We start from the raw sequence: 12,436 nt of genomic DNA on the forward strand, positions 1-12,436 counted from the left end.
GTCAGATAAAACAAATCCACTGCCACCGAAATATTGCAGAGGTAGAATCTAAGGATTTCATCACAGAGAAGAGAGGGCATAATAAATCTAGCTTCCATTAACCAGTGTTTTCATTTAGATATATCAAGGTTAAATGTAGCAGGAAGTCCCTGAAAAAAGACAGGAAAGAGACATGTTCAACAGATGAAGGTACTTAAAATATTGCAGCGTTCTTAGCTATAGTGTAGGGGGCCACCAAGGAAAGCAATTCTTTTCTTTTGTTCAAATAATAATATCTATTTTAGGATACTTATCAAAATAAGGAATTCTATCATAAAGCACAAACTTGTTTATCTTTGTAGTCTCTGGAGGAAGCGGATAAACCCTCACAGCAGATGTCTACAATACAACATTCTCAGTCTTTTGGTGTTCGGAAAGTGACTGAAAAGACAGAAATAATTCCGCTCAGATCATTGAATGATGCCACGCTAACTCAAATCAAAGCTCCCGAAGATGATTTAATACAAAAAATCAGTATTACCAAAGTGGAGGAACCCAATTTATTTTTGATTTGAAAAGGGAAAAATGTTGACATGAATGAGCTGTGGTGGAACTAAAGTTGGCCAAGCTTGGATGGAGAGTGCCTGAAGGTGGGGTCTTGCTGGAGGAAAGATTTTCAGGTTTCGTTACCCAGTGACTCAGGCTACATTACATTGATGGATTGCGGCTTCTAAATCTCCCTTGGCCATCTGCAGGCTCTAATGTGGGCCACTGGGGGGTCCAGGATGAAAAGAAAATACGAGAGGGATGAACTACTAAGTTTTATCTGTCCAAGCAGGGTTGGAGAAGCTTTACTGATACAATGAACAGTTTTTTTTTTCCTTAAATTTGATCTGGCTGCTGAGACTGAATTTGGTACTCAACCTTAAAAACATGCCTGGATAACACCAACATACAAAACCACCTGATGGTTGGGATCTAACTACACACACACGCACACACACACGCACACACATGCTCACACACACAGATACACGCATGCATGAAGAGGGGAAGAGGGCAAATAAGTGGATGTGGAAATGGATGTACACAGTATAGTGTTGCAAACTAATAATTGATTTTCCAAGTGCATTATGATGAAGGCTCCAACAAATATATTCCACAATAATGTGAGGAGAAAGAGGCTGATAAGCTAATAATAACAGTCATATAAAAATGGAAAAAGCTTTAAGAGGGGAGATGAGACTTGACTAGTTGATTACAACAGCTGATCAAGACAGATAGGGAGATGAAATGAGAGGACAGATTGGACAGCCACTTACAGAGACATGCTGGAGTGCTTTCAATTAATCTAGCCTAATTCAGGAAAGATGTGCAACTCTTGTTCAGAATAATTAACCTAACCCATCAGCAGTGCAATCAGCAGCTCACAATGGTTGACACAATTACCTTGCAGGCTGTTATACTATACATTAATAAGCAAACGATGAACGGGCTGAATGAGTGAACACATAGATGGGTGGGCGGTTGCATTGATTGATTAATCGGTGCTACAGACATAGGACAATTGGTGTCATTAATGCTGAAAATGTATCTTGGAATACACAGCAATACATGTTGGATTCAAACAAGATCGGTGTATTACGCTTTAAGCGAAGTGTTGTGTGGCACATGGAAATGATTTGGGGAGCTCAAAATACCAATATTAAGAATCACCTTGAAGTGAAATGTAGTCTGAAAGTAATGTTAAAAGTGGATTAGGTATGACTACTTCTGCTGTCACATAAGATCTGAATGTGAACGGGCTCTTGTTAGCAATCTCTTCGCACCCAGAATCAAGGGAATTACCCATTTCTAGAGTTTATCTGTTTCTGCATGTATTGCACACGTAAGCAGAAGGAAAAAAAAAAAACAGGTGAGATGTAAAATGACAGGCAGAGCGTTGAATGCTAAGATATGAAAAACACCTATAGGAAGAGAGAAGAAGAGTGATTGAAAATTACCCGAGACCTGTGTCCCAGGGAGAAAAAGAAAGTGAGATAATGGAGAGAGACAAAGATGGAGAGGTGATAGAGGTGGACTGAGTATATATGAATGAGAAGATAAAATGTTCACTTTATGTGGATTGTAATGCATTTGCTTAGTGTATGAGAAGTAGCTGCTCAGTAATTGCACTGTGTCAGCTTAATTTAAATTCTGCATTTCATATATCATTTCTTACTCGCAGGACGCTGCGCTGCTGAGAGGAGTGCAGCCCAGGTTAGAAAGAGGCTTTCGGCACTGTGTATGTTCACAGTTATTAGGAAAGGTGCCAAAGTTTGAATTTAATATAGTCCTAGGTGAGTATGCAAGAGCTTGTTAGAGAAGTCTTTAGTCCAGACCCCGAGGAGCATGTCAAGCATTTCTATGTCAAAGAGCTCATCTGTCATTATCTCTGCGCTTAATGTCACAGCGAGGTCGCCAGAGGCAAGAATGAGGGCACAATGGATCTACAAGATCATCTCCCAAAGTCTTAAAGAGAAAATTATTTCAGCAGGTGTCATGGGAAGATGACCAGAACAGTTCATGGAACACACTACAGGATCAACTAAGTTTTACCTCTGAGGATAATATCTTGCTGCTGAATGAACCAGCACGAGCACCGTGGAGTGGGATTGACAGACATAAAAATGATAGGAAAAGGCAAAATATTTGGATTTGAAGATTAATCAGTGAGGAGAAGACAAGTAGGAGGGGGATCTCTGAAGGAATTCGTAATTATTGTAAACACATTTTTAAACACTCAAGCTGTTTATGAGCATCTGCCTTGGAACTGAACCTAGTGGAATTCTAAACTTCCGGGCCCTCAGTGGGACACTGTTATCTGCATGTTGTCCTGACTGCAACAGTCAGTTTTGGTAATGCAAAATGTGCTTTAAGAAGTAAAATGAGTTATAACACGTGAGCTTGTGCAGTTTTCCTGTCCATACATACACACGCGGTTAAACTGAAACAAAAATATGCGCTCTTTAATGTTGTTTAACTGCTGGCTGTTACAAAACAACCCTGCTGGGTGGACTTTAAGTGATAAGTGTCATTACCAAAACGGAAAGAGAAGTGAGGCCTGGCAAGCGTCAAAACTAAACTTGAAGTGATTACAAATTTCAGACAGAATCATCTGTCAGAGAAACAAGGCAATATGAATACGCGCTATCACAATCATGAGCACAATCACGCAACCAATTATGCATAAACATTATTTTCAGGCCCGATCCTCATCAGATTAATGGATGACACTTTCCCAGTGTATTTGCTATGTGACTTAAAATGTCAAACATTTTAAAAGGCATGCCGAATATGGCAGTTGAACTGACCCTTTTTTTTTTCCAGCTATAGATTTTTGACTTTAATTGGATGCTGGGAACACTGAGCTGCAGGGTGAGAAGCTTAGCGCTGATTGTTAGAGGGTGCGGCTAAAGGATATTAAACTTAATTCCTGGAGGGACCCCTGAATTCATGATTCTTTGCTGCCCTCTGCTCCATTAAATAAATTAGCTCAGCACCAGGTCAAAAGAACAGAATGCACTTCGTGCAGTAGCATATTAACAATTAGGGTTAATGATGTATTTGCATGGTGTAAGTATTATGGCATTCATTTGGGCTTTGATAGGATCCTGGTGTAAATGATTCCCCATCACATCCTTCATGCATGATATCTTATTGATTTAAAACAGGCCTATTGACTTTTGTGCAATCCTTGCCTTGGAACAAAGAACATACTTTTTATGAATTGTCAGTCATGCTGCATGAACACAATTTTTTTCATAGTTTGTAGTTCAGGTTCTTAATTACACATTCAAGAATATAATCGCCCGACTAAATGATAATTATTTTTTGTTTTGTTGAAGCCTGGCCCCTCATTAACAAAATGATGCTTGTGTCATACAAACTGGAACAGAAATACGTTTGGGAACAAAATGGATTCACATTCACTTTCAAACTCAATTGGGCAAGACGTCGACTGCCAGGGACACGTTTGAAACTAATTGCAAAAGCACTTTTTACCTTCTATTGCATTGCGTATGCACATCATCATCTTAGTGTGTTATTGGACGCACACGCATATACATATGTTTTCTTTTTCACATTCAAACCTATGATTTTTATCCTTTTGAAGATCTATTATGAATAGTACTATTGCCTTTTAGGATATTTGTATGAGTTGAGGAAGTTGCGTAATCTCTTTCTTTCTAATTCGGCACCTTAATCACTCCCCTTCCACTGAGGATCAGTTGGAACATATTGTTCTCTTGCATGTCTTAATAATTACAATCTCCTCTAAAAAGCCAACAGTAAAGCCCCTCCATCCCCATCTCACTTCTGTTTGTCTCTCTGACTATGTCTATTGTGTAAAGGGGTTATGTTGATTGTAAATTCTTGTTTGTTATTACAAGGACCTGTCAGTATTCAGAGAATTAGGGTGAGTACGCATAGCTATTATCATATTTCAGCAGCGGGCTCATTCTCAGTATTCGTGGTTGCATTTTATCACAGCTGAAAAAAATCTATAGATGTTTGTCAGTATTTCTCTTGTCTTTATTTGCAGTTAGTTCTCTGTCTTGTGTTTCTAGCGTGGCTGATGTCTGATTTTTCAGGGAAACGGTTATGCAAATGGCGAGGGGGGTTAAAATAAAGTAACAAATAAAGTAACAATTTGCCTAGCAGTCTTATTAGTTTAGCTCTATGTTAAACCTGCTGAACCTGACTGTGATTTACAGTGATGCATTGCATTGCATGAAGAGTCCAGGCTGAGCAGACTGTGTATATCCATGCTTCAAAATGAGAAGGTTTATCTGCATATTCTGATCTGATACTGATTTAACACTGACCAAGCATGAACATTTTTGAGACTGATAAAGCAGTTGAAAGTACTCAGCATTGTCTGGGCTCTGATCTGTTCGTGATCGGCATGTGAGCGTTCTCCGATCATGTTATGTCCACCAAGCAATCATTCATGAAGGTTGTTACAAGAAAGGTGGCTCTTGGCCACAAGGGCACAAGCAAAGATCATTATGTTTCCAAAGTCTAAAGGCAAGCTACAGGTGAATAAACTGTCCAAAAGCATGACAAGGTCCAGTTGTAGAAACGATTTTTGTTACATGTGACCAGGATGACAAAATGGAGGACACTCAAATCAGTCCTTAGGTCATAACCGCTATTGAAGAAAAGCGATCCGCTGCCCTTATTTAAGGAACAGACCTCATAGGAACTGTGGTCATATTATGTGTGGGTTTGCGAATTAAAGATATGCAGAAAAGTAGGTAAGGCTGCACTCTCCCTATAGAAAGAAAGACCAGATTAAAATGGATTTAGGTATCACTTGAACTTTTGCAATGAATACAGTACTATTGGAACCTTGTTCATTTCTATCACAAGCTCTGTCCCTTATCTTTCTTCCAGACAAAAACGTATGAAATAGCAGAGATTATTTTTCAATTTTCTCCTTTTCTCCTGAAGCATATACATTCTCCACTCCTCATCAACCTTTCGGATATCTTATACTCCCCCGGACTCCTTAGAGTTCATAGATTTGATTACAAGTATTTTTTGCGAGGTTAAGTAATCAAAGCATTTTATATAAAACATGTGTATAATTAGTTGTCTCTTTGATTGGGATTTTCTTTCATGGCCACATTCAATAACTCTGTCATCAGATATTATAAATATTGAGGAAGGCTTGCTGAATAGATTTCTGAGAGCGTAGCCAACATTTCACCTTGGGGACAAAAGGAGGTAAACTGAATCCAAATGAATACATTAATGAGTCCCCTGCTGTGTCTTAATATGCCTGGGCACACCAGGCCACACTTTACCACACAATTTGAAATGCACTGATAGGCTTAAAATGATCACTAACACTTTTACTATTACTTGGGTGTTAATTAGTGGGGTGTCTCAAAACTCAAGCGCATGATAAAACAAATTGGCTATTTTGGGTTAAATGTAATTTTTGGATTATAATAGTGGCAACTAATAAGACCACTCATTATAGTTAACGCAATGTTTTTGTTAATTTTTTGTTCATCTCTGCTGGTCACCGTATGCCTCCTTCTTCATTATAAAGGCGATTCTCAGAAGTCTGTTTGTAATTTCAGATAAACAGCAGATTCATTAGGGACAAGGGTAAAGCTTGAGAATCTGCCTGCCAAACTTTTTTTCTTATGTCTATCTGTAAGATATCACATTGCATTTTTAGGTGTCTGGAGAATCTCAGTCGTTCAGGCCACGGTTAATTCAAATAAAAATTTTTTCAGTTTGGAACTGATGAAGCTGATGAAAAATGAAAAGTCTTCGAGAGAAGAATCTCAAGTCCAGGAAAAGACTTCAACCAGAATTGCACTGAAAGCATTTGTCACTAAAGTGCTATTTTTTTCATTTGTCAACTAAATGGGAGATTTTTGTGTCCATTTGGGAAAATTGGACATATTTCGGGGCAAACTACATTTGTCGAATTAATGAATTCTTTCTAGCTGGAGAGTAGACTTCCAGCCCTAAGTTAACTCACGGACAGTGTAAAACCAGAACCGCTGCCCAAACCGCCATCCTCTGCTCAGCCCAGGTGAGGGAGTGTTGTGGAACAGACAATAAACCATTACTTGTTCCATGGAATACGCAATTATTCTTACCACAGCAGGGCCGCTACAGACTGCTGCAGTGCCGTCAGCTGGCCCAGAGCTGAATAAAGAGTAGATGTGCTTACAGCCCTCTTTCAAAGTCAAATAACATTTTAATCATCGTGGTATATTTTTTGAACATTTCTGGAGGGGACTTCTAAATATTCAGCTGCAGGAAAATGAGGGAAAAAATGTACTTTGGGAAGAATTATATATTTTGTACTCTGTTGTACCTATTAATTCAAAATAAATTATCAAAAACTTTTTCAGTGGTTGCATTTCTGGATAGGTGCAATCTTGCTTAACCACAAGCTTTGTGGCAATGTTCCCATTTTCCCTGGTTATCATTATTGTAAGGTACTATAATATCCATAACAGTAATTTTAATACATTTACAAATCCAAGTAATGTTATATTACTTGGCTTTTTTTCAGGATATGGATTCCAAATAGGTCAGAGTATGACGATATGTAAGTCAGCTATGTATCAAAATGCAAAACACGACTTGAGATGGAAACTGCAGAGATCAGGAGTCATGCTGTTGACGGCGGAAAGCATCATTGTGTGAGTTTTGTGTCGGTCACTCTGTGCAGATGGCAAATATTTTCAATTTTGACCACTTCAACATCTCTTTGAAAACACCTTATGGTGGAATAGTAGTTTAAAACTGGCATAGAGGCTCTACTAGTGGTGCTGAAACAGACACGATCGGTTTCAAAATATACAGGTTCAGTTTCAAATGGGGCCATTGAACAGGGTACATTTAATTTTTTTGTTTTCTTCTTTAGAAAGGAGGGGGAGTAATATGGTAGTATCACTCAAGTTGACAAGGGTTGACCATTTTGCTTGGTATCCGCAATCTTTCAGAGGTTGGGGTTTTAAGCAGCTTAGTGTAAATGCTGTCTTCATTGACATTTATTTACACATAAGTCCCTTAAAAATCACCGAGTACTTTCTTAAATTCAGAAATAACTTCAAGATGATTTGTGATCTAAAGATAATCACTTTTCATTATTAGGCAAAATGAACATTTTAATATATTAGGCAAAAACAACACAGCATTTCTTCCATTTCAAAATCACCATATAAATTATAATTCACCTTTTTTCTATATCTATTCTAGCAGATTCCCCTTCCTTTAATGAGTCAAGGATATAATTTGAAAACTCATGTCTTGTGTAATGAGCAATTCTTTTGGTTCTTACCAAAAATGCAAGATAAAGAAAAAAAAAGTGGTATTAAATGAAAAAAGTCAAGTGAACTTTATCTTGAAAGAAATAATGAAAGAAAATGACTGTTTCCAAGCCTGAAGCTCTACAAGCATCCTTCATGTTTCCAATCACACATTTTGTTGTCTTTTCACAGCATTAAACATTGTAGCCATGTTTTATAATGAGATCTGCATTGATCGAAGATAGCATGATGGCAATAAACACTAAATTAAATGCCTTGCTATCGTTTCTTTGCTGAGTGTTAGGCTGTTTGATTAATAAACCAAAAAGGATATAAAACTGAGAGAAACATCAATAACTGTGGAAAATGTAGGGTTTGTTATCTGAGAGTATTTTGTTTAATTCCATAACTTCACAAGTCACATGGCAGCTTGGCAATAACAAGCACTGAGTCATCCAATGGCCAACAAAAATAAATGTATGGCAGGCTAGTTTAAATTGACATCTCTTTACTGACCAAGCTCTTTGAGCCATTCCAACTATTCTATCCCCGAAGAAATCTCTACACGCAAACATAACCGTCACATTGTCACTTGTCTTGAATCCAGTGTATATTGGAAATTGGAATCACATCTCTTACCTGATGAAATGGAGGCCAAGCGGAATGCATCAGGTTGTCGGTTGGGTGCTACTGGTTCATATGGGGATGTATCATCGATATCGCCCCCTGTGACAAGAAGTATAGCGAGAACTTCAGTACACATGGTATTACTGCAAAGTATGTTGATTTCTTTGCAATGTGTAAGACAGCCGGGTAGAGAGCCATGCTGCCATTAATCATCAACAGGAAATATACAGCACCATATTCATACATATGTACTACATATTTATTCAAAATTAGCACTACAACAGAATCCCTCTCTTTAAATTTTACTCACAGAAATACATGTTATGTACACACTGTTTTAATGCGATGGGTCAAATGAGAGCTGGTTTGGGGATAAAATGGAAATTATTGGTCATTTCTCAGTATTTGACAATCTAAACAACAGCTGACTTGCACCTTGAGAGATAATTTTTCTTCAAGGAAAAGGGATGTTCATCATGCTCAAATACCTTCCTCATTTGGTTTTGTTTGGGGGTGCATTTAAGGGATGACAGCCCAAGTAACAAATATCCCTTGCTTATGAAACCAGAGCTGTTTTTAAAAAAGAAAAACATTTTAAAAATCTAATTAGCACTCAACTGAGTCTCCCATGTGTCTTCTCCTCTGTAGGCCCTAATCCTGCGTTTAAAATTCATAGCCATTCAGCATGATTGAGACAAACTGAGACAAACCCTCCAGTGTGTAATAGCTTTGCATTTGTATCCCAATAGAAACACGGGATGGTGTTGGGAGGAAAGCTTGGAAACCTGCTGCTATAAATGAGAAAAATCTGAAACCTGCAGGTACAGGACAGCATTGCCGGACCAAAGAATGTGTAGATCCAGTAAATGTATGGAATATATGTAGATGGCAGATATTCTCTTTGGATGCCTTCAAAGCAGTTTGCAAACTAATGAAATAACAATAGGGATAATCAGCAATCTAGAAAACAGAAATGAAAGAAGCATTTGAATTGTTTATAGGATATACTTAATGACGATACAAGTGGATCCCAAGTTGTATATCTCAGACCATTAAAATGAATCAAAAGCAAAACATAGATGTACACTGGCACACTGATAAGGGGAATAGTTAAACCTTAGTTAAAGGAAAAAAGGGAAAACAAAATGACTAAAACACATTTTCTATCATTTGTGTAGGTGTTAAATTAAATGAACCTCAGACATGTGCAAATATTTGAATTTAATACGGCGTAGTTTTAAATCTCCTGTTTAGATCCATGTTGGCAATAGTAGCAAGATAGCATGGATGGGTTGGTTGCTTTCTTTGAAAACTTGGTCTCCAAATAGCCTAGTGACATATTTGAGGATTGCATGGCTGTGTGACAAAAAGAAGTAGCCCAGATAGTTAAACCATCAGAATGAGAAAGGATATATTTTTTCAAATGTCATCAGAGCAATGGAGAGACGAAAAAAATCAGAAAAGGGGAGAGAGAATATGTCCAAATTGTTTGAATGCTATCTGTTATTGTGATATTAAAAGATTTATCTCCATTAAATTACATTAAATCTCCAGTACCTCGCTGCATTTCTGCCCGCTTTCTATATCTCTAACATCTGCTACATTTCTTTAAAGAGACTGGAGAGGCTACTGGACTTCAGATTTCAGTACGGCTAATTACAACAATTACCCTCTGAATCTATAGTGCTTCAAAACCCTTTCAAGAGATCATAACTACTACTCACTCAGCCAACAACCACCTTAAAAGAGGGGGATGTATTCTACAGAATCATGAAATGCCACATCCATTACTCCAAGAACATGTTCAATAGCGCAACACAACATGGAATAAGGGCTCAATCTTTTTGCCAAAAGCAAAACAATTTGTTATAAGCTTGCTTACCACTTTGTTCATGTAGCTGTTTGTGATGCCTCGCTGCACAATCAGCCAGGAACCACAAAGTGTGAAGTCACATTCAATTTCATAAATCAACTGCATAGTGTGTTATGAGTAGCCTATAAAATACAATAGTTGCGCTAGATGATTAATTCTGAATATTTATTTAAGTGTTTGGTACAAGCCAGGATGTATTCTAAAGTTGCTAAACACAATTTAATCACGTGAACCCTTAGGATACAAAACAACAACCTCAAGAGGCCTTGTACTTTAAACACACACACACAAACACCCACGCATGCAAACACACACACGCACGCACACATGCCAGAGCGTTCTTGCTCACTCACACACACATACACACACACAGACACAAACACACACACACACACACACACACACACACACACACACTACTCTTTGACAGTCACCCTGGACCCAATTATGCATTCATCAAGTAATAGAAAATTCTTCCCAGCTGTTTTATGATAAGATGTTTTTAGCTGCAGGGCAACAACTTATCGTTGTAATTAAGCCTCCATTTGACTTCATTTTCTCTGACAGTATGGAGCATGACTGGCACAGTTCAGACAGACAATCAGGCTCTTTCCATAGTGACTGCATAAGAGTAATATTGCTTTAATGAGCAACAGATTCACAGTACTCTCCTTTGCCATAAGCATTATTATGAGGCTTTTAGGCACCTTCACTCATCCTTTTTTATGTATTATCAATGAAGCTAAACCCCTGAGGTTATAGAAACCGTTCAATAGATTTTTCGTGACATTCTCTGTAACCTGTGTATGACTGGAAGCAAAGCCAGTTTTAATAACTGTCATTTATTGGCACCCTGGAATGATTGTGTTTAATATTGACTGTATGTTTTTTCTGTGGGCAAATGTGAAAAAAAAAAAAAAAGATTTCGAATACCCTTGTTACACATTGCACCAATTACAGCAATTATAATAGAATTCATAAGAAAGCTGCCTGGGTTGTAATGGCACAAAAGAATGCTAGGCACAGCCAAGCAGCCTGGAGCACAACCAGAGGTTCTCTGCATAGCCCTGTGGGTCAGACCACTCAAATAATAACAAAAGGTGACCAAACAATTGCCACTAGAGCTCTAAGAGATCGTATATGAGTAGTTACGGTTCAGTTTGCAAAATTATTTCTCAAGCCCACTTGAGGTCTCTAGAAATGCGCCAGACATAATGTTGCATTATTTTGCTAAACTGAATACGAATGAAGTGTAAAGTGTAATTTGTTCATTTAACAACAGGGAAATATAGCACAAGGATACCATAAATCCATCTGTCTGTGGAAAGTGCTGAAGTGAGTAAGCAGCCCAGGTGTTGAAGTGATTCTGAAAATTTCAATGTAATTTCAGCCCTCCAAAGAAAATATTTGATACAAAATGTGTCAAGTCAAAATTCCTTTGCAGTGTGGCGTATTGGGCAAACACAGCTGAGGAAATTAACCCTTTCCAGTATTCCCTTTGGCAATTTTAATGTAATAGACAGTTTCACACTCACTTACTTAACTCTGCATTTTAATACCTCCTGCCAGGTATTTATTGTTATATGTGGTGTAAATCCTGAAGCACATTTGGTAAAAGTGTGGTACAGCAGCATATCAGAGAGAACTTTGATAAAAGGGAAAAGGAGAGCTGCTCCATATATCAGCTTCTCATGACTAATTTATATCATATTTCTAAATATAATAATGTGAAACCCCATAATTTCGGTAGTTAGACATATACAACAAATTCAATTATTAAAATCAAGCAATATAAATATTTGATATGAAATGTGATTAGCACAGCTTTATGACTCCTCTGGTAAGTGAAGGAAGACAATGCAAGTAATCTAAAAAATGTGTGAAGGAGTCATTTTATTTTGTGCTTCGTATTCCTATAAATGCATTGAAAAGACTTGCTTAACAAGCTCTTTCACTTAATGATGCAGAGAGGAAAAGAGACCAATGGACGGGGAGAAAGAGAGGGAGAGAATTAGAGTGGTGGCCATGCTTTGATGACTGCCGCCAATCTTGGTTGTTGACTTTTGTGATGCACATTCACTCAGCGCCCCTGTGAATCTTCCTGCCAGGAGTAATGTCCACATCATAACAG

General features: G+C 37.9%; 1 protein-coding gene across 2 annotated transcripts in view; it reads right to left on the reverse strand.

The window, feature by feature from the left end:
* LOC147218533 (GDNF family receptor alpha-2-like) overlaps window positions 1–12,436 on the reverse strand; it is a 45,126-nt gene that overhangs the window by 25,631 nt on the left and 7,059 nt on the right. For both annotated transcript variants that reach the window (XM_086173677.1, XM_086173678.1), the window contains exon 3: window positions 8,445–8,531. In XM_086173677.1, the coding sequence (XP_086029803.1) occupies window positions 8,445–8,531 (87 nt within the window). The remainder of the gene's footprint in view (window positions 1–8,444; window positions 8,532–12,436) is intronic.

This window comes from Fistularia commersonii, chromosome 26 (genome assembly GCF_037954325.1).
Source record: "Fistularia commersonii isolate RoL2024-O1a breed Wild chromosome 26, RoL_Fcom_v1.0, whole genome shotgun sequence".
In the NCBI taxonomy this organism is placed as follows: domain Eukaryota; kingdom Metazoa; phylum Chordata; class Actinopteri; order Syngnathiformes; family Fistulariidae; genus Fistularia; species Fistularia commersonii.